Raw genomic sequence first — 26,409 nt, 5'->3', positions numbered from 1 at the left:
CCAACGAAAACACATAATGGAAGTTGGAGAAGGAAAAAAAAATGAAATGAATATATTTTGAATACTAAATATTAGAAATGATTTAAAAATACTTTTAAGTTCCAAAATCTAATTTCCCAAACTAGTTGAATGCGTTTCCAAAATGGAGTGGTCTTGGTTTTGGAGCAACAATTGTAATTTCCAATACCTTAGAACAAGTGGACCATCGATGTACGGACACGCAGTGCCGTCCAATACTCGAGGTCCTCTCCAGGTGTTTGCTGGTAGAATTAGGCTTGTCTGAGGCCACTGTTGCGCTTCCTACACATTCATAACCTTTTTATCAAAATCCATTTGCGGCAAGTTTGAAGAAACCTTCCTTCAATTGGTTCATGATTTTAGCCCACTGTTGGTTTTCATAACCTCGTGATTGAACTCTGGGGATCTTCACATCTCTAGAACTGGCTTGGTAGGAGATCAAACTCCTTTATATTGAATGTGACTCTATCTCAGTTCAGTGTCATTCATGGTCGTCATCAACATCAATCATCACCTACGCGGAGTATTGTTCTCAGCATCTTCCAGTGAAGATCCCGACAATGGTAGGTAACATTCTCCCATAATCACACAGAACTTCACTCTATTGCACTGTACTTCACATTCAACTCATGAGCTTCAGTTTCCCCTGCATGTTTAGCATACACACCTTGTTTGTTATCTTTTGCTGCTTCGGTATGGTATTGAAATGCCTGTTCCATACGTAATTTCGAGTAGTTAGATCTGTTTAAGTGTAATTTGAATAAAAAATAAAAATGGAACTCTACTGACTGAGCATTTCATAATATATATATATATAAGTAACGTATTACTGAATAGATCTCGTCTACTGCTCCAGCAACAGGAGACACTGAGGCCATTCATTATTAAATAGGCAACAAAACCATGACTAAATTGATACTCTCAAGAAGCTTCAGCACAATAATCATGGGAGTTAAGGAGTTCAGGGATATTAGTTTTTATTTTTAATTCAAATCTAAAGAAATTATCACAAGTTGCTTTTTCAATTTACCTATTTAACCCAATTTTGGTAATTACAATGTTCTTTATTCTTTTTGTTTTTTTATACTACCAGGTGTCTTCATTTAACCATATTTATTAAAAAATTAATTTTATATACATTCGTGTAAAAAAACTTAAAAATATATTACATGATTACCTTAAAGAATAAAAATAGTATTACCCTGATTTATTTAAGATTAAAAATCAGAAAAAAAAAATAGACAATAAATATAAATTTAAAATTTAAAAAAGACAATTTATTTCTATTATGATATTTTACATGGAACCAACTTAATCTAAATATTTAAATAAACTTCATAAAACTGCAAGATTATTATCCAATTGAGATCGGGAATCACTATTCTTCACCAGACACTGTTGTTTTGAATTTCATTGCAAATAAAATAGGAGAGATGGATTGATCTCATCTTTCTCATTGGCCCAGAATGAGATGCAGTTGCAGCACAGGGATAAAATATGGATTCATACTTCGCACGTTCTGCGAAAACGAACAAAATTCACAAATAGTCCACAACATCAGCCGATAATACAATGTAAAAACTCTACCCAAAGTTTTCTATGTACAAAAGATATTGCTTCAGCACAAGGAGTACTCGATGTCCACTAAACGAGAAAGAATCTCCTCACAACTTGGCCGCTCATGGGATTCTGCCCAACAATCTGCAGACAAAAAAATAAAACGCGTAAAAATTAGTTAAAGCAGACGATTCTGAATTCTGCCATCAACACGTAATAAAGAAAAGTTGCAGGGACCTGAAATAAGCCTTCCTAGAGGGCCTTCTGGTATTTCCAATCTGGAAGCCTCATGTGCAACGGAGTAGACCACCTAGTCCAGCAGAGAAAATAGGAATTTTTTTAATGAAGCGCGTGACAGAAAAATTGAAACTATCACGCAACTTGAACAGATAATGTGTTGAATATTATATACCCTCTCAGGTGGTATTCCTTCCCATGGTCTGCTCAAGGTGCAGAGTTCCCACATGATCACCCCAAGGCTAAAGATATCACATTTTTCTGTGAATGGTTCGTTTCGAATGAGCTCAGGAGCCATCCATTCTGGAGTTCCAGCCGAGGAAGAATCTCTCATAGGAGACTCTGCCATTAATCTTGAAAGCCCAAAATCACATATTTTCACAGTCCAATGCTTATTCACCAGACAATTTGCGCTTTTCAGATCACGGTGAACAATCTTCATTCGATGTATGCACATCAAACCCCTACACAAGCAAGTTATTCTCGTCAATATTGATAGACCAGATGTAATCTTTCCAGAAATGGGGTACGTTTTTACCAATGTTCATAAAACTCCAGACTGAACAGAATAGTCAACCAAGGTATTCATAGTTCATATTTTAAATCATTATCAAACAGGTGGAGAAAACAGTTTTTTATTTAAACGTATTAAATTATAAAATTAAATATAATAATAATTCATAATTAAATAGTGACAAATCCACAAAAAAACTAATTATGCTCCACAATTAACAAAAAAATGACAGTTATTTCTCAAGGTGAAGAAAGTAAATTGGCAGGGAAATTTTATGATGTATTCAAAGACAACAATGTAGTAATTAATGTGCAACACCTGTTTATAACATCAATGCCAATGAAGCAAATAAGATTCTGAAAAGTATAAACAGAATAACCATAAACTTACTTGCATATGTCACGTAACATCCTTAGTCTTCTCCGCCAATTAAGCTTTTTCTTTTGACCACTTAAATGTATCAAGTAATACAACGATCCCAATTCCATATATTCTGTAACCATTGACAACCGTGGAGGCTTTGTGCATGCACCGAGAAACAATATAACTGCATATAATTTCATTACTAAATAAATAACAGCTGATTTCAAGGGAAAAAAGCTACATGAGATTTCTTATAACCAAGTGTGCACAATATTATTTTCATTCTTTTTGAGTAAGGAATATTTAATTAAAATAATTATAAATATCAGTTGATATAATAAAGATAACCGTTCAGATTTAATTCCATTGATTACGGTATCAAGACAACAAAATGTTCAAGTACAACGCAAAAAGTCACAACTATAGAAAAAAAGTAAACAGTAAGGATGTTGGAGAATACCATTAGGATGTCGAAGTCGGCTGGAGGAAAATAAACACCAATTCAGTAAGAAAAGAGTCAGAAAATGTATAGATATAACAGAAAACAATGCTGAAAAACAGTTTCTAAGAGGCAAGATACCTCAGAATAGATATCTCATTGCAAAAATCTTCCATATTTTCAGCAGTTAAATCTTGCTCTAGAAAAACCTTGATTGCAACATCTGTGCCATTCCATATGCCACGGAAAACCTCTCCAAAGAAACCTGAAAAAGAACAATACAGCAATGCTCAAGCAACTACTTCTTTAGTCAAGAACTCCCTCGAAATAGTAATTTAGCATGTCAAAAAGACAATTTTATTTTTCAAGTTGAGTAGCACACTTCCACTCAAAATTGCATAACATGAATATGCTCCAAGTAAACAAAACAACTCATTTCTAATAAAGCCAATCAACTTGAGATATTTCCCTCTTGTACCTACTCAAACTTCAAATCAAATGTTTCAAGCTAAGGTTGTGTAGCCCAAGACAATCAAATGTCTGAAGCTATCATTCTTAACCAATACTCTCCTAGTTACACTAGTTTTGTAAACTTCCCAGTCACAAAGAAACAAGGGGAAAATCAACAGCAGAAATGGAATCCAAGCGCTTCTAGTAGTTCTCAAGAAATAACACACCGAACATGTAAAACAAAAGGAAAACAAACACCAAAGTTGTATTATCCAGAAATAGCAGAAGCCAAAAGAAAAACAGCTTAAGGAGAGAAACTTGTTTAGATTAATGACACTACTACTTTCATTGAAACCTAACAGCACTTCATTTTCTTCTTCTTTACTTCTTTCCTTTTACAATTTAACCTTTAAGGTGACATTTGGTTTCAGGAATGTTAAGAAATTCCTAAGAAAGTGAGTTGGGAATTAAAGTTTCCCATACATAGTAAATATAATGAAAATATTTCCTTTGTATAAAATATTCTTGAAAATGCTAATTTGTGGATAAGTGAGAAACAAAACTTCTCCCATCTTCACAAGTGGGAATAAAACCTTCTGTGCTAATGACAATAAGCTTACTAATCTTTCCCACGGTAACTGACTTGTATACATATAATTCCAAGGAAAATTGAATAATAACCACACATATTTAATAAAATTTCCTAGGAATCCTATTCCTAAGACAAAACCCAATCTTTGAAATTGATGAAACTGAAATTTAATAAATGAAGAAAAGAAAAAGTCATCCTTTGATTTATGTGGGAGAAAAATATTTAGTACTGAAGTTTTTTTTAAGGCAACCAACTTTTTTACCATTGGCTGTAAGAGATTTGGATCAGATCTTTCACAAATCCAACACAGAACATAACGGACAGGTCTGATTAAATCTACCAAAACCCAACACAGAAATGTAGAAATCCAGCCCATAAAAAGTTGGTCTGTGATTTAGCACGACAGATTGACTAAAAACCATGCTTGCAATTAAATCACGACTTTCTTTAACGTGCCCATATGAATGTTTTCAAATCATTTAGACGGCAGATCACAAATCATGTGATATTAACTGAGAAGTAACACTTACCAATCCCTACCCGAGTTCCAACAGTCAATTCAGAGAAGTCAATATTCCATTTTTCATACGGTAACAGAGGTTTATTATTGAACATTGGAGATTCCAGTACTTTATTCCAAGTTGACTCCATTTCATCATTCACTCCTTGTCTCGACGGTCCACTTCTCTCTGAAGAATGACCTCTATAATCATGAGGTGAAGATGGTAATGACATTGCTTTTTGTGAGTTTCCATGGTCATGCTGAAGAGAATATAGTGCATCATGACCATCAAGATGAAAATTTGACACCTGTCAGCAGAATAAGAATCAGATGTAGAGCATGGCATATGTTAAACTTAACTGAATAAGCAAACCCCTGTCTCCCTCTCCTAAAAAGCAAATCCAATTTTTTTTGCACCAAACCAATACATGGTGAAACTCAAACCATGAATAGAAAAGTATATACATAATTCAAGAGACACTAACTTCCATACAACCATAAATTTTTAACATGCGAGGTTGGAAACCATATGCAAACTCACAAAGCATATTTTTAACATGAAATTGTCTCAATATCAGCACTATGAATTATGTACACAAGTTTTGATTTCACTTCATATTTTTAGTCATAGTCCAGTTTTGGTTGTGGTTCTATTTCCTGGTCAAGTGTTCTATATGGATCTTGTTTTGTTATTTAGGTGTATTGAGTTTAATCTCTTCCCTTTATAGATTTTGTAGAAGTACATAGAGATTTCCAATTCTTATAGAAAAAGGACTATCATAAATCTTGTGGAATAAATTACAGGGCCATCTAAATATTTGTAAATTTGAAATAAATTCTTTTCACAAAAAGAAATACTAATTATGACAGCATAACTAGCTCTTGTGATGTGTGATGTAATCGAACTCTAGGATTTAAATTCTTACTGTTTCACATATTTTTTCTATTCTATTTATACCGGATCTTAATTTTCACGATAGATATTAATAATAACCAGGTCCACAAATACATTAAATTTGCCCATAGAAGCGGTCAGAATTCAGACCCAAATCTATCTGGCAGTGGCAAGTACTGTCCAAACCACAAATGCAGGCACGGTTTTGACCCTTAAGAAGCCTCATTCTAGAGATCATGGACCCCTTTTCATCCATCATCAAGACCTTACTGGTTTTATTATAGCATGAATGTCTGGTAAATTTTCATGTCTTACACATACTACATAAACTGTTTTACTGCAACACTGCACCATTTTGGGATACCTCACATGATCTTGCCTAACAAATGGCCTTGCAAGTAAAATATTTTTGGCTACGAACCAGAATCAATAAATCAAAATTGACAAACAAATATTAGAATTAACAAATAAGATAAGGCAGAACCAAATAGAAATGTTAGCACAGAGAAGATAATTTCTCAAGATGAGATTTCCCAGACAAGACAACACTAAAGTAATTTGAATAACATAACACGATTTGAGAAAACAAATCAGAAGATAGATGGAAATCAGTCAACAAAATGATGGAAATATCATGACTACGAAAACAATTGACTAGAGAAGGTTTAGAAGCATGATGCAAACAGTTGTTTGATGAGATGCTGAATAATGGACAGGCAGAGAGACAGAACAGAAGGTTTAAATAATAGCATATTCCAGTTACCAAAATAATGCAGACATACATTTTTCTGAAGATTTGCATCACTACTGTTATTGTTCGTAGAGTTATCATCTCCTCGTTCTCTCAAGAGACGATTTTGCTTCAGAGTTTCATTCATAGCCCGTACAGCCCTACATTGAATCGAACCTGGGTTATCACAGTATTTCAAACTACTTTCTTACCAACACCCTTACAAAACATTAAACATATAAAATATCAAATAACTAAGAAGTTTGGATATTGGGAAAGAAGGATCATGAATTGTACTCAACACATGTACATATCACAATCATGCATTATTTGGTTTAGTTATTTAGCCTGAAGCAGGAAACAGATTAATCAACTTTTAAGTTAGAATAAAAGCAAAGATTAATTGATCAAGCAATTCAAATTTAATGCTTTTACATGTTATGTTTGAAGTCCCACATCGACTATAGATAGAAGGCCATTTCATAATACATAAGTAGAGTGCAAACCTCACCTTACAAGCCGGTTTTGTGAGATTGAGTTAGGCTTAAACTCCACTTCTAACGTGGTATCATACAACATCTATAAAGAATGCAGAGATATACATGGCTCAGAGGGTAAGGAACCCTCTTAAAACAGGGGAGGGATAAGGAAAGAACAAATTAAGAAAAATAAATCAAAAAGCTAATCCAGCACCCCTTTCACTAAGAAAACCATTTTTGATAAGCTTTTAGCTAAATTAGCACTGGTTTGCTCATATGTAATGACAAAGATTCAACCTCCGCTATCTCCCTCCCCTGTGACCTGTTTGAGTCCGCACACCTCCAATGTACTAGAACAAAGTTGGTTCCATAAGAGGAACTAGGCATCTGCAACTAAAATATTTGCATTACATTCAAGTTGAATCCACCATACTACGGCAAAAAGAGCATATCTAACAGAGTTAGTGTTTGGTCCAGCCTTGAAAGTAGAAGTCTCACCAATTAGCTTCATTAGAAGCTCTATTTTTACAACTTTGTTTTTACCTAGATTCTCCTTTTAAATACCAAACACTACCAAAAAAGGGCAGCCCAAGGGCAAAAAGCTCCCAGCATAAAGAAACTGCCACAGTTGTAAGGTCCACCCGTACAGGGCTCAACATCTGACAGAGTAAGTTTAAATATGTGATAATTGTTGAGTTAGAAGAAAATATCTTGCTGGGTTACAAGAAGATAGTGTAATCATTACAAATGTGGTACTCTAAGATACTAAAGGTTATGTAATTGAATTGGATTAGTATCAAAATTTGAGGCTTGAAAATAGCAAGAATGTCATTCTTGCCCATTTTGTTGAACAATATTGAATATTTAAGTTCTTAAGGGGATTGAATCCTGAGTATGAATTTATTAGGGCACAAATTTTTTTAAGTCTTCTACATTGTCAGGGATGAGGAGACTTGTCAAATGGTCATGATAAATGAGGCCTCTACTAAAAGAACTGTCATGTGTAGGAACAATTGGCTCTAGAAAGTGGGGTTGAATATAGTCCTAACTCTTTCTCACAGAGGATAGACTCGATTGTCTAACAAACGAAAACAAGTAACAAAGCAATTTTATATTGGTTTACTCAAACAGATATGCTACATCCAATTTTCCTTTAAGACAACTTCTTAACAGGTTACACAAATCAAAATTTGATTACAACATACAAACCATTTTTGGTTATTCCATCTAAATCTTCCTCTAAAATGAAGACCTCAAAACAATGTATTGAAGAAAACCCCAACGAAAGAATAGTTTAAAGCTCCGTAAGTGACTTCACAGAATGAAGAATACAAAGGTTTAATCTTTCCCACAAAAACTTTGAACACTTTCCACTATTTGATTTAAGCTAGAAATTGTGGGTATGTTATGTTCTTCTCTTGTGACTAGAGACTCCTATGTAAGAATGATAAAACGACTATTGTTGCATTCAAAATTCAAGATAATACATTGATACTATAATCCTTGTTAATTGTGTAATAGTCTGTGTTGCAAGCGTTGATTGGCGATGGATCAAAGATGAAATTGGAAGGATGAAATTCCTTTGATGTTGCACTTAAGACTGAAAATATGAGAAAAATAAATAATAGAATGATTATCTCTTAGCTGATCTTTGTTATTTATAGAAGAAAATTACATTAAGAATATCTAGGTAATTAACGCCAACAGCTCATAGGTATGGCATATAGTAGTTTTCCAATACAACTCCTAACTACCTACATTAAATATCTATTCTAACAACTCCTTGTATACAAAAAATATTCTAACACTCCCCTTCAAGCTAGAGCATACAAATTGTATGAACCAAGCTTGGAACAAGTAAATTCAATCCAAGGTTCCCTTAAGTATTTTGGTAAGACATGTGCAAGTTGATTATTGGATCCGACAAACTCCATACAAATTTCCTTGGACAACAATATTCTTAAATAATATAACAGTCAAGTTCTATGTGTTTAGTCTTTCCATGAAACACTAGATTGGAAGCAATATAGAAAGCAAATTGATTATAGCAACACATCTTTATTTGTTGGATTTCACAGAATTTTAATTCTTGAAGAAATTGTTTCACCCATACAAGTTCTCCAGAGAGAGATGGCATCATTGCCCATTCAGCCTCAACACTAGATTGGGCAACCATATTTTGTTTGTTAATTTTCCAAGAAATAATGCTTCCTCCAATGAGAACACACTACCTTATGATGGAGTGTCTATCCATAGGAGATCCTGCTCAAAAAATTTGGATATTCTCTTTATCTTTGTACAACAAACCTTACCTTGAGCCACTTTTAAGTATCTTAAGATTTGGATGATAGCAATCCAATGATTAATACAAGGATTTTGCAAAAAATGACTAACAACACCCATTGCAGAAGATGGATTAGGTATGAATAGTGAGATAAACAAGTTTCCCAACAATCTTCTATATCTCTCGTCGGAGAGAAGTTCACCTTGATTTGCCATTAATTTTTTATTAGGATCCAAAGGGCTATCTTTATTGTTCTGTAGTCAGTCATTCATGTATCTTCCAAGAGATCTAAAGCATATTTGCTTTGAGAAAGTACATTGCCTTCATTTGATTGAGTCACTTCAATGCCCATAAACATTTGAGACTTAAGATTTTTGGTCTAAAAAGAATTAATTAAGTGTTCCTTTAGTTGTGAGCTTCTAGTAGCATCATTTCTTGTAATAACTATGTCATCAACATACACAATTAAAAAAACACATTTTCCAAGTGGGGTGATAAGAGGAGGAGGAGGAGATGGTCCTATTGAATTGGGCTAGTGAGAAGAATTTGAATTATTAGGACATTGGAATAGTGTTAGGAGTATGATACACAAATGGCTCAACTAAACACATAGGCAAGACCTATTGGACAAGAAGATCTTGTGTGAAGAAATAGAAAGGAGTTTCTTCAAAAAAGGTGACACTTGCAAACATGTAATATATCTTTTAGTGTTAGGTGAATAAGATCGAGATACCCTTTTTCAAGACGAAATATCCTAAAAAGACACATTTGATAGCTTGGGCTGAAAGCCTATCCAAAACTGGAGTCACATGATGTACAAAACACACAACCTAAGACTTGGGGAGAAATGTGAAACCGATGTTCATTTGGAGACACAATAGAATAAGGAACTTCATTGTCCAAAGAAGAGGGCATTCTATTTACAAAATAACATACAATAAGAATGGCATCACCCCATTGATGGACAACAACATTGGCACCAAGCAACAAGGCACGAGCAGTGTTGGAAGTCCTACATCGACTAGAGATAAGGCAATTTCATAGTATATAAGTGAGGTGCAAACCTCACCTTACAAACCAGTTTTGTGGGGTTGAGTTAGGCTTAAAGCCCACTTCTAACAAGCAGTTTCAACTAAGTGTATATTTTTTCACTTTGCTAAGGTATATGAAGACATGTAGACTAGTGTAAAATGCCATGTATTTTAAAAGAGTGGAAAAACTAGGAGAAAAGTATTATTTTCCATTGTCACTCATTAAAATATTTATCACTTGGCCAAATTGGTTCTTGATTTCATTAAAGAATGACACGAATATATTCAAAAGTTTGGATCCATCTTTCACTAAGTAAATTCGTACAATAGTACTTTTCATACTTTTCACTGACAAAAGTGAAAAAATAATGAAACCAAAAAGATAAGACTCGACTTGAACCCCAAATATCAAAATGAATTATAGAGAAAACACAATTGGAATTTGCTAAATTTAGGAATCATACTTTTTAGTTTTTGTAAATGTGGATGACCCAGGCGGACATGCAAAAGCTTGGGAGATGGGGATGCTAAACAAGACATTGACGGTTTGGTGCTTAGATAGTGGAGTCCCTTATATTCATGTCCTTCACCAATAAGGACCTCTATTGTGCTCTTGTATAACAAAAGAATTTGCACCAAAGGTTATAGAACAATTTAAAGATTTAATAAATTGATTTAAGGAAATTAGACTAAAAGGTTAATTAGGGACAAAAAAAGCATGTTTTAGGTTCAATGACAAAGAAAGACAAATTCGACCAACTTCTTGAAAAGTAACTTTGGATCCATTGCCTAATGTTGTGTTTGGATGAGACAATTTAATAGAGTAATTCATTTATTTGGAGAATTTGAAATTTTTTGAAGTAAAATGACGAGAAGCAAATTGTCTTGAGTGAACTTCAACCAACCAAGGAATCAACAAAAAGCACGAGAAGCAATTGCACAATAGGCATGAAAATAATGACCAAGACATGGTTCACACACCCTCCAAATCCAACCAATTATAGATATTCTTTGATTTTATTTTTTTAAATTTGAAATTTGAATTTTGAATTCTACTTGTATTTGACACTTTCAACCACCGCATGTGTGCTTTAGAAGCCACATTTGCATTTCATTCATTAAGCATTAGGCATTGTATTTAAGTAGGCATTTTGCGTTGGCTTGGCTATAAAAATAGCCATCACTTCTAATTGAACCTTTACTTTGGAATTTATGAGAATTGATAATTGAGAGAAAACTCTTGCGAGAGTGATCATCAACTTGGAGTCTTACCTTGAACTCTTAGGAGTCAAGTGACGAAACTTCATGGAGCTTATCAAGAAGATAAAGTTTCCTCCATCTTCTAGTAGAACTCTCGTTCCACTCCAATAGGTTTCCATTCTTTTCTTTATCTAGTTTATTTGTTTCGTGTAGTTGTCTAGTTTATATCTCTATTCATTTTTGCCAGCTATTTGTCTTCTATAATGTTTTGTGTTGTTGATTCAATCTTTGTTTATCTCTTGAAACGTTCACACTTAAATAATCCTCTTGGACTAAATTTGTATTTAGTGGTAAGCTTCCTTGATTTTCTTTATTCATTGTTGTTTGTGATACAAATCGAATCAAAATCCAAAACAAGTTCTAATTTAAGCTAAAACATAAGTTGAACCTTATCAGCTTGTCCTCATTGTTGCTTATCTTATCAACCAATTACCCTATAGCCTTCAAAGTCATGTTTTTGGATGTGTTGTGTTTGTCCATGTTCACAGTCAACTTCATGGGAAGTTAGATCCTAGAGTTGTTATATGTATGTTTATTGATTATGCCTTTGATAAAAAGACATCTTAGTTACCATCTCTAAGTCAAAAGTTTTTTTTACCTCAATGAATGTCATTTTTCAATAATTGAATCTTTTTATGTGTGTCTCCGATTCAGGGGGAGGACTCTATAGAAGCTGAGTTTTTTCAGTCTCTTTAGTCATCCTTTGTCCCTTTGCTACAGAAACCATATCATCTTGATACTACTAGACACTCCTAGCACATCTCTCATGGATGCTTCTAAAGCTACTCCTAACAAAGGTAACTTCATTCCTAAATCTAGATCAACTCTCAAAATTAGACATTCAAATGGTTCCTTCCGTATACAATATCAAAGATAGAAGCAACCCAAATTGATCCATGAACTAGTTCCAATTATCTCAGCAAGGGGTATGTGTTCATTCTTCTAACACACGAGAACCTTTAGCAAATACCTTAGATAATTGTTATGAACCTAACAATGTTGACCTTCCTAATAATGATCTGAAAAAAGGAGCATAGTCGAGTACCAATCCTATTTCTCATTTTTGTGTCCACTAAACACCTTTTTATGCAAGACAACACCACAGTTTCCTCTCTGCAATTGATGCAATAATCCCTACATCAATTCAAGAGGCATTGAAGGATAACAATTGGGTTCAAGCCATGAGTGAAGAGATGAGTATATTAGGAAAGAACCAAACATAGTATGGATATGATGGCACATTGGATTATTACAAAGCGAGGTTAGTAACTAAAGGGTATGCTCAGATTTATGGTGTCGATTATAAGGAAACAATCACTCCTATGACAAAGATGAATACTGTCAAAATCATTCTCTCATTGGTAGCTTTTTGGTAGGGAGTTGGAACAATTTGATGTCAGAACTGCTTTCTTGCATGAACATCGGGAGAAAGAAGTCTACATGAAGATTCCTCATGATTTTAGGTCTATTAAAAAAGGAATAAAGTGTGCAAGTTGAGAAAAACCTTGTATGAACTCATGCCGTCACCATTTCTTTGGTTTGGTAAACTCACTTAGCTTGTGATATCCATGGGTATCAATAGAGTCAAGGTTACAATACCCTATACAAGTGAACAATATTATCACTTGTTCATCAAGCATTCCATAGAACAGAAACTTATTCTACTTCTGGTCTACATGTGGATGATATGATTTCTGCAGGCGATGATGAACATAAGTTGAAAAAAAAGCTTGTTGCTCAGATCAAGATGAAGGATCTAAGAAAATTAAAGTACTTCGTTGGACAAAAGTTGCTTATCTGAAGAAATGGATTTTATTTCCCAAAGAAAGTATGTTCTTGATATTCTCAAAGAAACAGGTTAAGATTAATTGCTAGACCATTGAAGTTCCCATAAAACAAAACCATATAATTGAGAGTGATGGAGGTAGTTCTACGATGAATAAGGACCGATATCAGAGACTTTTGGGGAAGCTCATTTACTTAGCCCACACTAGACTTGACATAGCTTGTGTTGTGAATATAGTCCGTCAATTCATGCATGATCCGAGGTAGTGGCATTTTCAAGCTATACAGAAAGTCCTTCAATATTCAAAGACAAGACTAGGAAGGGGATTACTATGCAAAAAGAATGAAAAATTAATTATGGAAGTGTATATTGATGCAAATTGTGTAGGCTTTGTTACATATAGGAGGTTCACCTCAAGATATTGCGTGTTCTTAGGTGAAAACTTTGTTATTTGGAGAAGTGAAAATAAAAATGTTGTTGCAAGGTCTAGAGTAGAAGCTAAATTTTGAACTATGGCACATTGTGTGAATCGTTATGGTTGAGAATGATTTTGAATGATCTTAAAGTGAAATGTTAAGTGCCTATTCTCTATGTTGTGATGATAAAACTAGCATGGTAGGACCAAACATGTAGAAATGGATCAACAATTCATTAAAGAAAAACTAGTTAGTGGCCTTCTCACTACTTCTTATGTCCCCGTATAGGCATCAGTTAACAAATCCTTTTACAAAGGGTTTCCCACATAACGATTTCATGATTTCACTAGGAAGCCAGTAATGATAAATATTCATTCACCAACTTGAGGGAGTGTTGAGTTAGGAGAAAATATTTTGTCAAATTACAAGATACTGGAACCATCACAAATATAGAGATCTTTTGCAATCATTACTTTAGGGATAAAGTTCTCCATGTATATCCTAACGTGCTGTCTCAGGTTATTCAATTCAATAAAGATCTTTTCTCATATAGCTTAATCCTTTTAAAGATAAATCACACACTTCATTTACCTGGAATTGAGTAATATCAAGTACAGAAAAACGAACTAACGAAGCCACAAATCAAGAGAACAACATCCAGTAGCAAAAGATATTATCTTTGATCCACAAATAAATCACTTCCAGCTTCAAAGGCCAAAGTATGTTATGTTTGCCCCAACTGGACCTAGTTTTGTGAACCTCAATAAATACAAATTACCAGCTCTGCACTGGGCATCTGTAATCCTTGATGAGATTTTAAATAAAATAAAAAGGACCCTTACTTGATCAGTTTGGTTGCCATGGTAACACCATTTTCTACATTCTACTAATGGTCTGTTAGCACAACAGAAAAGCCAAAGAACTAAAGAGAAAAACAAAAATCAAACTCTCTACACCAACACAAATGCAAAAGGTAATGAAAGGAAAACCTTTGACAAAAAATTTAAGATAAAAAAAGTGTATCAACTAGACACCTACAAAAACAAATATGTTCCGTGAATAGAATGATCCAGGGAAGCTATCCTCTTTAACAAATCCAAGAATACATGCGAGTATGCATATGTCTAAAAGGAATGAATCACAAAGAAGAAACAAAAAATACTAAAAAATGGAATTTCAGCTTTTCAGTCAAACATTTCAAACAGATAACACAACATGCCAAGAAAAACACCCTTCACAATGAAGCAAGTGTTTTGCTGATAAAAGAAAACAATGAAGCAAGTATAAACCCAGAAGCATCTTAGAACAACAATCAACCTTACGATATCATCTCCAATCTCAGGTGTAATGCTGACGCTTCTTCTTCTTATCCTACGGGCTTCTGACGAGGAGGATGCGCCATCTGACCTATAGCTAGATCTGAGAAATGGACAAACTTCTCTTATAAACCATATCTATAAGAAGAAATCATGAGATTAAAAAGAACAAGGACAAATAATCAACATTCTGCATTATTCCACATATAACTATTGCATGCAATGAGAAAGTAAATGCTGGCCCACACAATCTCATCCTACTTAATCACATTCAAGTCAACAAACCTAAAAGTAGGGGAAAGATATATTTTTATGATGGGTATTGAACATGGTAAAAAGTAGGTATAGGATGAATCTCCCTTGTGTAGAAAATACACGTACTGTATTTATAATAAAGAACATATGGAGTAAGCCCAAAATATAAACAATGATAGGAAAAAAAAATAATAACTGATAAATAGAAGATAAAAGATAAGATATCCAAGATATCTCTAACAATGGATATGTTAGAAAACAGTACTTCAAAAGCAACAAACCACAACAAATTATTGAGCGAAGGGCAGATCATTTCTACAGTCCCTAGTCAAATCCTGCATCTAGACTAGATAATTAAGGTGATTAACTTTTTTTTTTCTTATTTTGGTTTCGGGAACATTAAATGACAGACAGAATGCTAAGATATTAAAGATTAAAATGCATGCCCGTTGAAAGTTTTGCAAACATAACAATACTATGTGGAATCTAGTAAAAAGGCAAATAATTACCATACTAAAGTAAGGAAAACCCTAAACAAATAAATAAATAAAGTTAGTAATAACTAATGACACAATATACTTACAAAAACAAGAGGGGCCATAGACATAACAGTGAAAAAGCAGATATAAATGATGAGAACCTTGATGTAGCCTGATCATCAGTAAAATCTCTAAATGCTGTCCTATCACCACTAAGCATGGATCGCCCACGTGCTCGAAATGAGGGATGTTCTGGACTGCAAAACCAGAAATATTTCAAACGCAAAGGATGAGAATATGTCATTAAAAGAATGTCACAAGTCCTAAGAAAACTTTTTAATGAAAAATCTCCCCTAAAGTAACCAGGTAAGGGTGTATCGGACCTTAAATTAGTTACTGATAAATCCACAAAAATTTCAATGTATAGATGCATCTTAAGAAAGAACGCAGGAAATAAAAAATAAGTACAGAGAAATAAGGAAGCATGTGCACAAACACCACAAAGAACAACTTAATAATATACTAACACAAATGACAGATTACGTGGATTATAGAAGCTGAATTTTAGAAAAATTAGGCATCAATAAATCAAGAATCAAATCAAAGTTCAAATATTTGAACATTGAATGATAGTACAATAACCCTACAAGTCTATTTCCGACATGTTATACAAGACCAAAAGGAGTCGGCATATGACAAGGGCATCCTAATATCCTAATATAAAAGACAAAAAGCAAAATGATATGCAAGAAAAGCATATCCAATACTCCATGACATAATTAAGATATTCTCCTATGATTGTTTTAAATTTGAAAATAAAATTGGTTTCCACTTTCCACAGAACTTAGGTCTTCATGGCATTATTTTTAAACACTTTGCACCACAAAACAACCAGCAAATTGAAATTTCATTTTGACGAGTATGTTTGCTCCAATCATCATCATGCAGTGCTAGTGTATGCATATAATTAAAGACATAATCCTGTGCCACACCTAAACCATTTAACCATCAATGCCTTTAGTCATAAATGCATAGCTTTTGTAAGTCAAAAATACTCGATGAAGACCCTACCCCTAAACTGCCAATACTAATGACAATAAAATGTTTCACCACAAATAACCATGTGCAATTTATCATCACCAATTTCTCCTTATATGATTCTTTTCTTAATCTTCTTCCTATCCACCATAATACACTTCTACTGAGTTTTACAGTCTGAAACCAGCCAAAGGGTGCCCTGGGTAATCTGTAATTAAATGTCAACTACATTTACCTATACAGCGTTGAAAAATCATTGTGTAGTGTAAAAATCCAACCAATGTCAATTCCAAAATAAAGGTAAAGATGAAAACTATGATAGAGCAATGATGAATTTCACAAGGACCACATCCATTACTATTGTGAAAATATATATGATATTCCAATTTGGAAAGAGCGACCAGTCTATCCTATCCGATATGGTTCAGGATAAGTTCCGCATTCCCTTTTTATCTTGAGAACAATATCAACAGCCATACGTTGTAGTATCACACTCCAGGCTCTAGCCATCAAGACTCTAAACCTTCTCATACTGACAGACCAAGAGAAGAGGGAGTAACCAGAGCAAAAAAAAACACTTGTAATGCCATCAAAGATAATTTAACAGCATTATCAACCTAATCAAAGAGAGAAAAGTTTCTAAGCACCATGATCAACAAAGTAAAACAATTATCATTAATAATATAGATCTTGTGTTTTAAACCTAATGTTCTGAACCTAAACCAAGCTTATGTATACCCACATCATTTCGATACAAAAACAAATAATGAATAACCTTGAACTAGCCGTCCTCTGTTCAGCAATGATCTTTCTCCGACTACGCCGACCTAATGTAGTGCCAACGTTGGGTTCACTATGAGACAAGCTGAGATAATTGACAAGACAGTTCAAACAAGAAACAGTTGGTATATAGTAGTGTGCATTATTACAGGTTCTAGTAAAATAAATTCCCTAGGTATACACCAAAAAACTAAAATATAACAAAATCCAGAGCAAGGAAAAAGTGAACCATCTGCATCCTAAATGAAAACAATGGGAAAAAGCCACCATGAAAAACAGTTGAAAAGGAATGGAACGTGTTACCTCAAACTGCTATTTGATCTTAACATCACATTTCTCAAGGAAAGGCCCAATGCATTTGAAGATGGTTCAAATTTTCTATGGAATTGGAGGCTTTCCTCCTTCTCAACACTGAAAGAGGAGACAAAGAAAAACCAATCAATTGGCTACTCCTTGTAACTGGAAGAAAATATATAAACATTAAAGATGAAGCTCCAAAGTTTTTGTGCCTATAACCTCACAATTCATTTATTATTGACCCAATATCGAGAATTGTATTTGAAAACGCAAGATCAACTTTATAATTTTGGAAAAAGTAAAAGTTGACAGCTGTGACAATTTTTAATTGCAACGTGTCATCCTATTTGGTCCCCTATATTTTGAATTGCAACATGTCATCCTAGTTGATAGTTCTCCCTTTTCCAACATGGCATAAAACTTAAAGACAGTTAAAATGGTTAATTATTATTTTGTTGTACAGCTTTTATAAAGCTGCTTTTTGGATGCATCTTGTCTAGGGATTAAGATTGGTAGGCTCTAGCTATTCTTTGTTTTGTACTCTTCTCATCTTTTCACATATATAACAAAACAAATCCGTTGAGAGAAAAACTCATTGATTTTACTCATGCCTAAATTCAGGTTGGTATCAGAGCAATAAAATCTTGCTTTGACCTCTTAGTTGCCTATTTGACCGCTGTCCACCAGCAATCTTAGTGTATGGTGCGCCTCAATGAGGGCAACCCAACTTAAGAAGTTGTGTGGCCCGAACCGCAACCACTCGCTCTCATGCGTCAACAACCTATTGTGCGCACACACCACTCGTCATCTATCAGAAATCTCGCCAAACCAACACCATTAGACTTGTCCACTTCTTTTGGAACAACTTTGCCGTTGGTTCTTGGTTTCAACCAACTTGAAGTGTGGATCACATCACACTTATAAGCAACAGTTTTTTTATCTTCATCTCGGTCCTCCCTATACCAACGGGTCTCTACACTTGTAATGGCCACCACAAGTGCCTTCTTTCCTTTCTTTGGTACTCCTAAATTGCAACTACAAATTCAACTAGAATAAGTACTTGCACAGTCCGCTTTAGTGGAGTTGTGGTTCCTTGGTCAAGAATACCATAACCATTCAAAGAAGGAAGGTTGTGCTATTCCCGTTGAAAATGCAGCAAAAGCTTGAGTTCCTACCATGTGTTGTTATATGATAGTCAGTTGAACAAGACATCTTAGATACACTTAGATCCTTCAAGACATGTTTTTTTGGAAGAAGGTCCAAGACATTTTGCTAATGACTCTTTGAAGCAACTCGGAATAGTCTCCCTCAAAGAGACCAACCATGATATGATCTCACATACAACAAATGTTTTGGCAGCAGTAGAAGAACTAAAGAGGTTCCTTGTAACTAATCTTTAAAGGATATCAACAAAATACTTTATTATATATAGCCTTGATTTCGAGAAGTTCAAATTCAGATTTTGATCATGCAAGTGATCAAATTCTGGTTGTTCTAAGACCCCTTCAATGGACAACTTAATCACTAGACTTCTTCAAATATATAATTTGGTTAATGATGAAAATTCAACTAAAGTTATTGAAACTCCAACAAAGGTAGCACCCCATGCAAGAGGAGGTCATAGCAACCAAGAATGATGTGGTAGCCAGAGTGGACGCACTCACTCAATGCACATAATGCCCAAGAAAGTTGTTATTTCTTGCACAATTTTCAACAAAACAAAGTCCATGTGTTTAAATGAAGAAACCAAATTTTCTAATGAAGAGTACCAAGAATATTTAATGAGATTAAGAACCAAATTGGAAAAATAATTAAAATCTTCTAAAATGAAAATGCTAAAGAATATTTCTCTATTAGCTTTCGTTCTATTTTATCCTCATAGGGTATTCTACAACAACTCACATGTCCCTATACATCACAACAAAATAGCATGGAAGTGATGAAGAATAAACATCTCATTGAAACCGTGAAAAAAAGTGAAACCTAGGTATAAATAGCCCTAGTGTAGAAAATACACACAAGGTAATATATTTATAATGAAAAATAATAAAAGATAATTTGGGTTAAGCCCAAATACACATAATATTGTAATTAACATAAGATATTGTAACTAACGATATTTTAACAATATCTAACACTCCCCTTCAAACTGGTGCATCTAAATCGTATGTACCAAGCTTGTTACAAATATAATCAATTCTAGGTCAATGTAAAGACTTAGTAAAAATATCTGCTAATTGACCACTTGATTTAACAAACCCAGTCTTAATGTCTCCAAATACAATCTTTTCTCGAATAAAATGACAGTCGATCTCAATGTGTTTGGTCATTTCATGAAAAAAAAAAATATTAGAGCTAATATGAAGGGCAGTCCAATTTTCCTTTATAAAAGTGTCATTTGTGTGACATCTCCAAATTGCATCTCTTTAAGTAATTATTTATGTCAAACAAGTTCACAAGTGGTTTGAGGTCATAGCTCTATATTTTGTTTCTGCATTAGATCTTGCCACAACACTTTGTTTCTTGCTCTTCCAAGAAATTAAGTTACCCCGAACGGAAAACCAAACACATAGACATCGATGGTTAGTACTACATTTATTAGCTATAGTTATCAGCTTGCAGACATTCTAACCAAGTTGGGCCAAGAATTCAGTTTATATGATCTAGGTTTGGTATATACAATTTATATGTTCTAACTTGAGAGGAAGTGTTAAAATAGCTAATCATTATTTTGTTCTACAGCTTTTATACAGCTGCTTTTTTGGTGTACCTAATTTAAGGATCAAGTGTCATAGGCTGTAGCTATTCCTTGTGCTTTAGTCTTCTCATATTTTCATACACCCATTGATTTTACTCATCTCTAAATTCAAGTAAGAGAATACTCCTTTTAGTTATCGAATTAACTGACTTCGAGATGACAATGCGATAATACTACATAAGGGGAAAAGTGTTGCAACAATATTGCAGCAATTTTTAATAACTACGGCGTAATATTGTTGCAACTAAAATTAGGGGGAACATAATCATATTTAAAAGGACAAAAGTGCAATCAAGCCCAAGCAATAATAACAGTTCTTAAGCTTGTTAGGACCTAACCTCTCTGAAACCCCAAATAAAGGGCTGTTCGGTTCTAATGGTGAATCACAAGAATCATTTTCTGCTGAATCACTCTCTCCTGCACCAGAAATGTGAGTCATAAAAACTGCCTTGGTTGATCGTGGTAACAATTGGCCTGGAAAACGCATAAGATCAACCAGCATTTCCACAGAATTTAATACAACTATCAGAGATATATGCTTGTACGAGTCTTGACATTCAGTAACTCCATCATTTGGCAAGCCCTGATAAAGAAAATGGTAGTACAAGATATATCTTTATAAAATGGGATATAATAAAGAACGAAATGAAAACAAAAACAAACCAAACCCTCATCCCACTAGGCAAGAACAGAGTAGCAAAACTAATATATAACATTGAGTTTCCATCATTAATTTTTCTACTAAATGCATTGTAAAATTTTGTGTATATTTGACATGAGTAAACTGGCAATCAAGTGCAGACAGTGTACATAAGAGCCATTGAGCCCACCAACAGAACTTACCACTACGAGCCTACTTTCAAGACCGACAGTATCAGCTAATACTTTAAATAAGATAGCTCGAGGACGGCAAGAACCATGCTTTATTTGCCCCAGCATCTGGACTCCTCGATTCTCTAACATGTGAGTGGTTTCATCTAGCACAGTTTTTGCTGGACTTTCAATATTGGGACGCTTATAAAAATCAGAAACCTGCTTAGAAATAGAGGTCAAAATAAGCATAAAAAATCTTTAACGGTGCTTAGAAAAATAAACTAAATAACAGTAAAGAAAAAAAAAAAAGCCTTCCACACATAATTGATCTAATCCCTATAATACCCATTAACAGCCTTGTAAATAACAATTCTAGTGAAATTATTTCTTCCAAACAAAGTTGTAACGGTCATGACTAATATCCGAAAAAAATTAACACAGCCCAGCCAAATTGAGTTTAAAATAAATATGTTTCTTGAAAAGTTAATACCATGTGATGCGGAAATTTCTATTTTCTAAATTGTTTGGGGATATAATCATATGCATTATTTGAAACAATATGAATCAAAATTGTAAAGCACATTTATGTAGAAGGAAAAAAATCAATCCCAAGTTACAATAATGACATTAAAGCAACAATAACATGCTAGGATATTATTATGCACAATAAAAGGGTAACGCGACAAGATGTGGCAAAATACATACCAATCCAGCTATCTTCTTAATTATGGCAGCCGGATTTGAGTTTAATCCTTTAACTAATGCCACAATTAATTGCTTTAACATGGATAACTTTTTATCTTTCTCTGAATCCACGAGAATGACATCAGCCTTAAAACCCTCTCCACTCAAAGCATGAAGCTCGTCCAAGGAAGGAATATTATCAAAAAGTTCCTTTAGTCTTGTTTCCTGCATGTTATCAAAAATAGTGAGAAAAATCATTTTAGTCACACACCAATAACCAGGGTACCATCAACAAACTCAAACAACAATGTCATGATCCATAATGAGTAGAAGTTATTGAAACACGTTGTAAAAGCTCTATCACTAAGTAAAAATTATCTGGTACAGCTAAGCAGGATCAGCTCCCTGCAAGAAATTTCATCTAATTGGGTACACGTTCTGAAGACTTAAAGAATAACACTTGGAAATAAAATAATGTATATTTATTGTCACCAATGTCAACTTCCAGATTATACTGAATTCCCCTTTTCATGCAAAACTAAATATGTGGTGCTCCAAACTACTTCCGCTCGTCATTAATGATAGTATAAGAAAACAACTATGCAGTTTACACCAGCTAAAGAGACACCATTGATTCTCTGTAAGCACCACAGGTAAATGTTCAGTTAAACAATAATATGCAGATTGTAACTTCAGCTCCGCTACTAAGTACAAAACCTGCGTCAAGCACCACCTACATCTGTATAATGCAACACAAAATCCTTAACAAGTAGCAGCAGAAGATTGTTAATGCTATTCCTACAATCTATATAGCCTGAGCACTTGTATGAAAAATAAATTCACATTTCTACACAAACCTCTCTCTCTCTCAACACACAAACCTTCATTCAGTTTTGGATTAAAAAAATTGTTATATAAAATCAATATTCAAACCTGCACTCCATCTAATAGGTTAAGCTTTCAAGAGAGATCCTTGACCAGAAATTTTAAGATATTAGAAACCAGAAAGAAGCTAGTGCAGGCAATTGTTAGAACTTAACACGAGAAGAGTCTCCCACCCAAAATACTAGTCCATTAGATGGGAGAGTCTCAATGCTTAAATACCACATCAAGTAGTTTATTCTACTCAATGTAGAATTCCTAATATTGCTACCCCCTCTTTAGGGAATAAATCAAAATTTGGATGCAGCTTTTGGAGTATGCAATGCAACAAAGAAAAAGCAACTCTAGCATGAGAAAATAGACATCTGCAGCCCTGAAAAGGTAACATAGAAATCAATCCTCACCGGAACAACTGAGTAAAAACCATTTGGTATGGGTTCTGAAAGCATTCCAGTGCGCCAGAGAGTTTGTGATGCTTTCTGAGAAGACAAAACATCTTTGACAACATGTACAGGAGATTCTTTATTATTTAGTGCCTCATCATTAGAATCCAAAGAAACAGATCCAAAATTTTCAACAAAATCTGAAGGCCACCACGATACATTAGATGGCCCTTGCTCTGTCGGCCCTGCATCTTCTCGTGTCTCCTCCATGTTCTTATATATTTGGAATGAAAAACCATTTCGCCACAATTATTAACCCATAAGAGAGATATCCAGGCTAAAGGTAGTTCTGATTATATAGAATCATTGATATAAATATTTCAGTGACCCAACTGCTTCAGGCAGGAGATCATGTAACCTGCAGGAACCAAATAACAAGGATATGGCATATTAAAAAAAAATATCTGATAAAAGAAAGAAACGAATTTTCAAAATCATTACACATGAAACTGAAGCATTACAACAATGAGCCAAAAAAAAAATCTTCGCACAAAAAAAAAAATATATAGAAAAATTGTAAGCATTGACCAAGCTCCACCACTCATGAATCCCATGACAATAATTAGATGATTCCCAAATTAACCGTAGAAGTTAAACTTTCAGAACTGATATTATCACTGGTGAGCTAAGGACACCAGGAAGTAATGATTATCTCAAGTCCAAATCATTCAAAATACAAGAGTAAGCCTATTTGTGCAAGTTACAACGATTCCAACAAATCATCAGTCATGTGATGTGAGACCCATAAACATCATATATATTGAACCTGTAATAATGTAACCTATATCCATTCTCCAAAGGAAACAGAAAATACATCATGCAAGACTAGAAGTTAACTTACTAAGATCTTCTGACCATTTCCAATTCAGCACTTTCCCGTTATTTAAAATGAATACAAAGTATTCACCACTATACATTCCCTAAATTATTGAAGCAGATAATGACAAAGACACATAAGAAATATCAAATATCTAGATTAAAGTGCAAGCATATCTTAAATCTTAAGTATTGGACATGTGGACAAAGTATACTGTGCTACTGTAGAATATTCATATAACCAAACCATTCTTGTGAAAGACAAATAGCATCCACTCACAACTGTATAATGTGCTGACGACAGAAATGCCCACTCCCATATATTCATTACTTACAAATGTAACTCCAAACGCTATTGCATCCACACTGAAATTCTAATATTAACTAGTTTTAAATATTCTTACTGTTTACTAATTCATAATATCCTCAGCTAGCGTGGTGAAGCTTTTTGATGTTGTGTTGTTGTTCACTGGCTCATACTAAAATCCTATAGAGTGCCAAGGCAAATAGCAACTCGATCACCTTATATTTAACTAAAAATCGTCTTTATACGGAATGATAAAGGTCAATCATCAAGATCAGACCCACTGAAGCAAGAAAGAATCTTTCACTTCGTCAATAAAGATCAGGACATATACATAAGACATGCCATTAATACCATTGCCACTTTCACAATCGGTTGCCGTAACCATTCATTGCACATCCAAAGGAAAACTCCAAGCACAAAACCAAATAAAATCGCAAAAGTATTTCTAATTACCCTATTTTGCATACTAAAGAATCTCTCCGATTCTTGCTTCTTTCAAGATTGTTTATTTCAAACTGTACTATTAGGTTCCAGCTAAACTGATCATCTCAACTCGATGACAGGTCTATTCTCCTTCCGTAGTAAACTTTGTTTTCACTTTTCCATTTATTCTTGTCCCTTTCTATGGTTTCTACATTTGTTTTAAACAAACAAAGGGAGAGGTCAGGAATATTTTGTCTTGTTTTAAATCATTTCCATGTATTAGTTTATTTATGTATTTCCAAATTTTGACAAGTACTACAGAGAAAAAAACATAACAATAAGTCAATAAAATACAGTATGCCGCAAAGGCAGAAAACAAAAAGACAGCCAGAAACTTCCTAATACAGAGTATTGCTCTCATAAATCCCCAAGAAAAATCACAACAGCACTAATAGTCTGGATGAAAAAAAAAACACTATAACCTCGCTAAAGGAATGCGAGCACAGTTCAATTCAAATTTCAACCCTAACAGTGCAAAACAGTTCAGCCAAATCATCGATTCCAATTCAAATTTTCAAAAACAAATAGTTTCGCGATACCAATGCACATTAGATCACACAGAGAACCTACTTACATCACGCACAGACTCAACTCCATTCACAGTAAATCACAAAAATGAAATAAGTAAACTCCTTAAACAAATCCGTACGAAACCACCAATGCCAGAGCCAAAACAATGCCTAATGCCTGAACTGAGAATGCAACGCCATCGGAAACATGAATCAAACACAAACGGATTGAATTCCGTTGCAAGAACGCGAATAAAGCAGGAAGAAAGTTATGAGCGAGATAAAAGGAAAGGCGAATTCACCGGCAGCAGATCCGAGCATTCAGTCTGAATCTGGATTGGCATCCAATAGCATTTGAATCTGATTCAGCCGTTAATAGCGCGGAATCGTCTTAACGATACAAACCAAAAAGCAGAGAGAGAGAGAAGAAAGTGAGAGAGACCAAGAAATGAGAGACAGAGAGAGAGAGAGAGATTTGAGTTTTGGATTGATGGAAGAAGAAGCGATGATGTGCTTTTTGTTTCAGAGCTGCCAAGGAGAGAGTGAGACAGAGAGAGAGAGAGGAGAAGGGAAGGGAGAGGGAGGGGGTTAGTCACGTGCAGTGCGAGAGGGATCTGGGGACCTCTCCCCGACAGCCAGCTAGCAAAAGGGTTGGCTCACCAACATCCACAACTTCTTACGCGTCAAAGCTATTATGCTATTCCCCTCTAGCCCTCTACTCTAGCTATAGCTTTTCCCTCCTCAATCAAATCTTTTCTCATTCAGTATTCATTATTCTTGGTTTATTGCTATTCAACAACAATCATCACCTTCCTTCACCCTTCTTCATTTTTATTATCTATTTTATATTTACATTAATAAATATACATACTAAATAATTAATTATTCCATTATTCATAACTTCACTCAATTTTCTTCAAATTGATAAGTTCACTTAATCTCTTTAACAATGGTTACGCATAAGAAAAATTAATAAATATTCATGTTAATTACAAA

The 26,409-nt window shown here is 34.2% G+C and overlaps 1 protein-coding gene across 8 annotated transcripts; it reads right to left on the bottom strand.

Annotated features, from left to right (window-relative positions):
• Positions 1-1,312: 1,312 nt before the first annotated feature.
• On the bottom strand, positions 1,313-26,105 carry LOC114184960 (serine/threonine-protein kinase EDR1-like). Of its 8 annotated transcripts, none has more exons than XM_028072389.1 (17): positions 25,716-26,105; positions 23,260-23,656; positions 21,995-22,198; positions 21,320-21,508; positions 20,815-21,059; positions 17,725-17,832; positions 17,417-17,506; positions 15,708-15,860; positions 14,871-14,972; positions 6,350-6,458; positions 4,701-4,932; positions 3,270-3,393; positions 3,150-3,169; positions 2,717-2,873; positions 1,988-2,276; positions 1,813-1,885; positions 1,313-1,719 (listed from the first exon to the last, which is right to left on the bottom strand). In XM_028072389.1, the coding sequence occupies exons 2-17, from the start codon at positions 23,506-23,508 to the stop codon at positions 1,637-1,639; spliced, it is 2,427 nt and encodes an 808-aa protein (XP_027928190.1). In that variant the 5' UTR covers positions 23,509-23,656; positions 25,716-26,105; the 3' UTR covers positions 1,313-1,636. The 8 variants fall into 8 exon arrangements, with proteins under 8 accessions (XP_027928190.1, XP_027928189.1, XP_027928193.1 ...); XM_028072388.1 differs by having other exon boundaries at positions 4,701-4,980; positions 25,716-26,104; XM_028072392.1 differs by having other exon boundaries at positions 15,765-15,860; positions 25,716-26,104.
• Positions 26,106-26,409: the final 304 nt, after the last annotated feature.

This window comes from Vigna unguiculata, chromosome 5 (assembly GCF_004118075.2).
Source record: "Vigna unguiculata cultivar IT97K-499-35 chromosome 5, ASM411807v1, whole genome shotgun sequence".
In the NCBI taxonomy this organism is placed as follows: Eukaryota; Viridiplantae; Streptophyta; class Magnoliopsida; order Fabales; family Fabaceae; genus Vigna; species Vigna unguiculata.
The sequence above is the reverse complement of the archived record's forward strand: the minus strand, read 5'-3'. Positions and strand labels throughout refer to the sequence as shown.

What these genes read in the sequence shown, in the direction of transcription:
- LOC114184960 (XM_028072388.1), bottom strand. Translation starts at nt 23,508, where the DNA reads ATGGAGGAGACACGAGAAGATGCAGGGCCGACAGAGCAAGGGCCATCT. An exon ending in GTTTTTACTCAGTTGTTCCG is followed by an intron (nt 22,199 to 23,259) that starts GTGAGGATTGAT and finishes GATAACATGCAG; the next exon opens with GAAACAAGACTAAAGGAACT. An exon ending in ATGCAAATCTTCAGAAAAAT is followed by an intron (nt 4,981 to 6,349) that starts GTATGTCTGCAT and finishes TTCTGCTGACAG; the next exon opens with GTGTCAAATTTTCATCTTGA.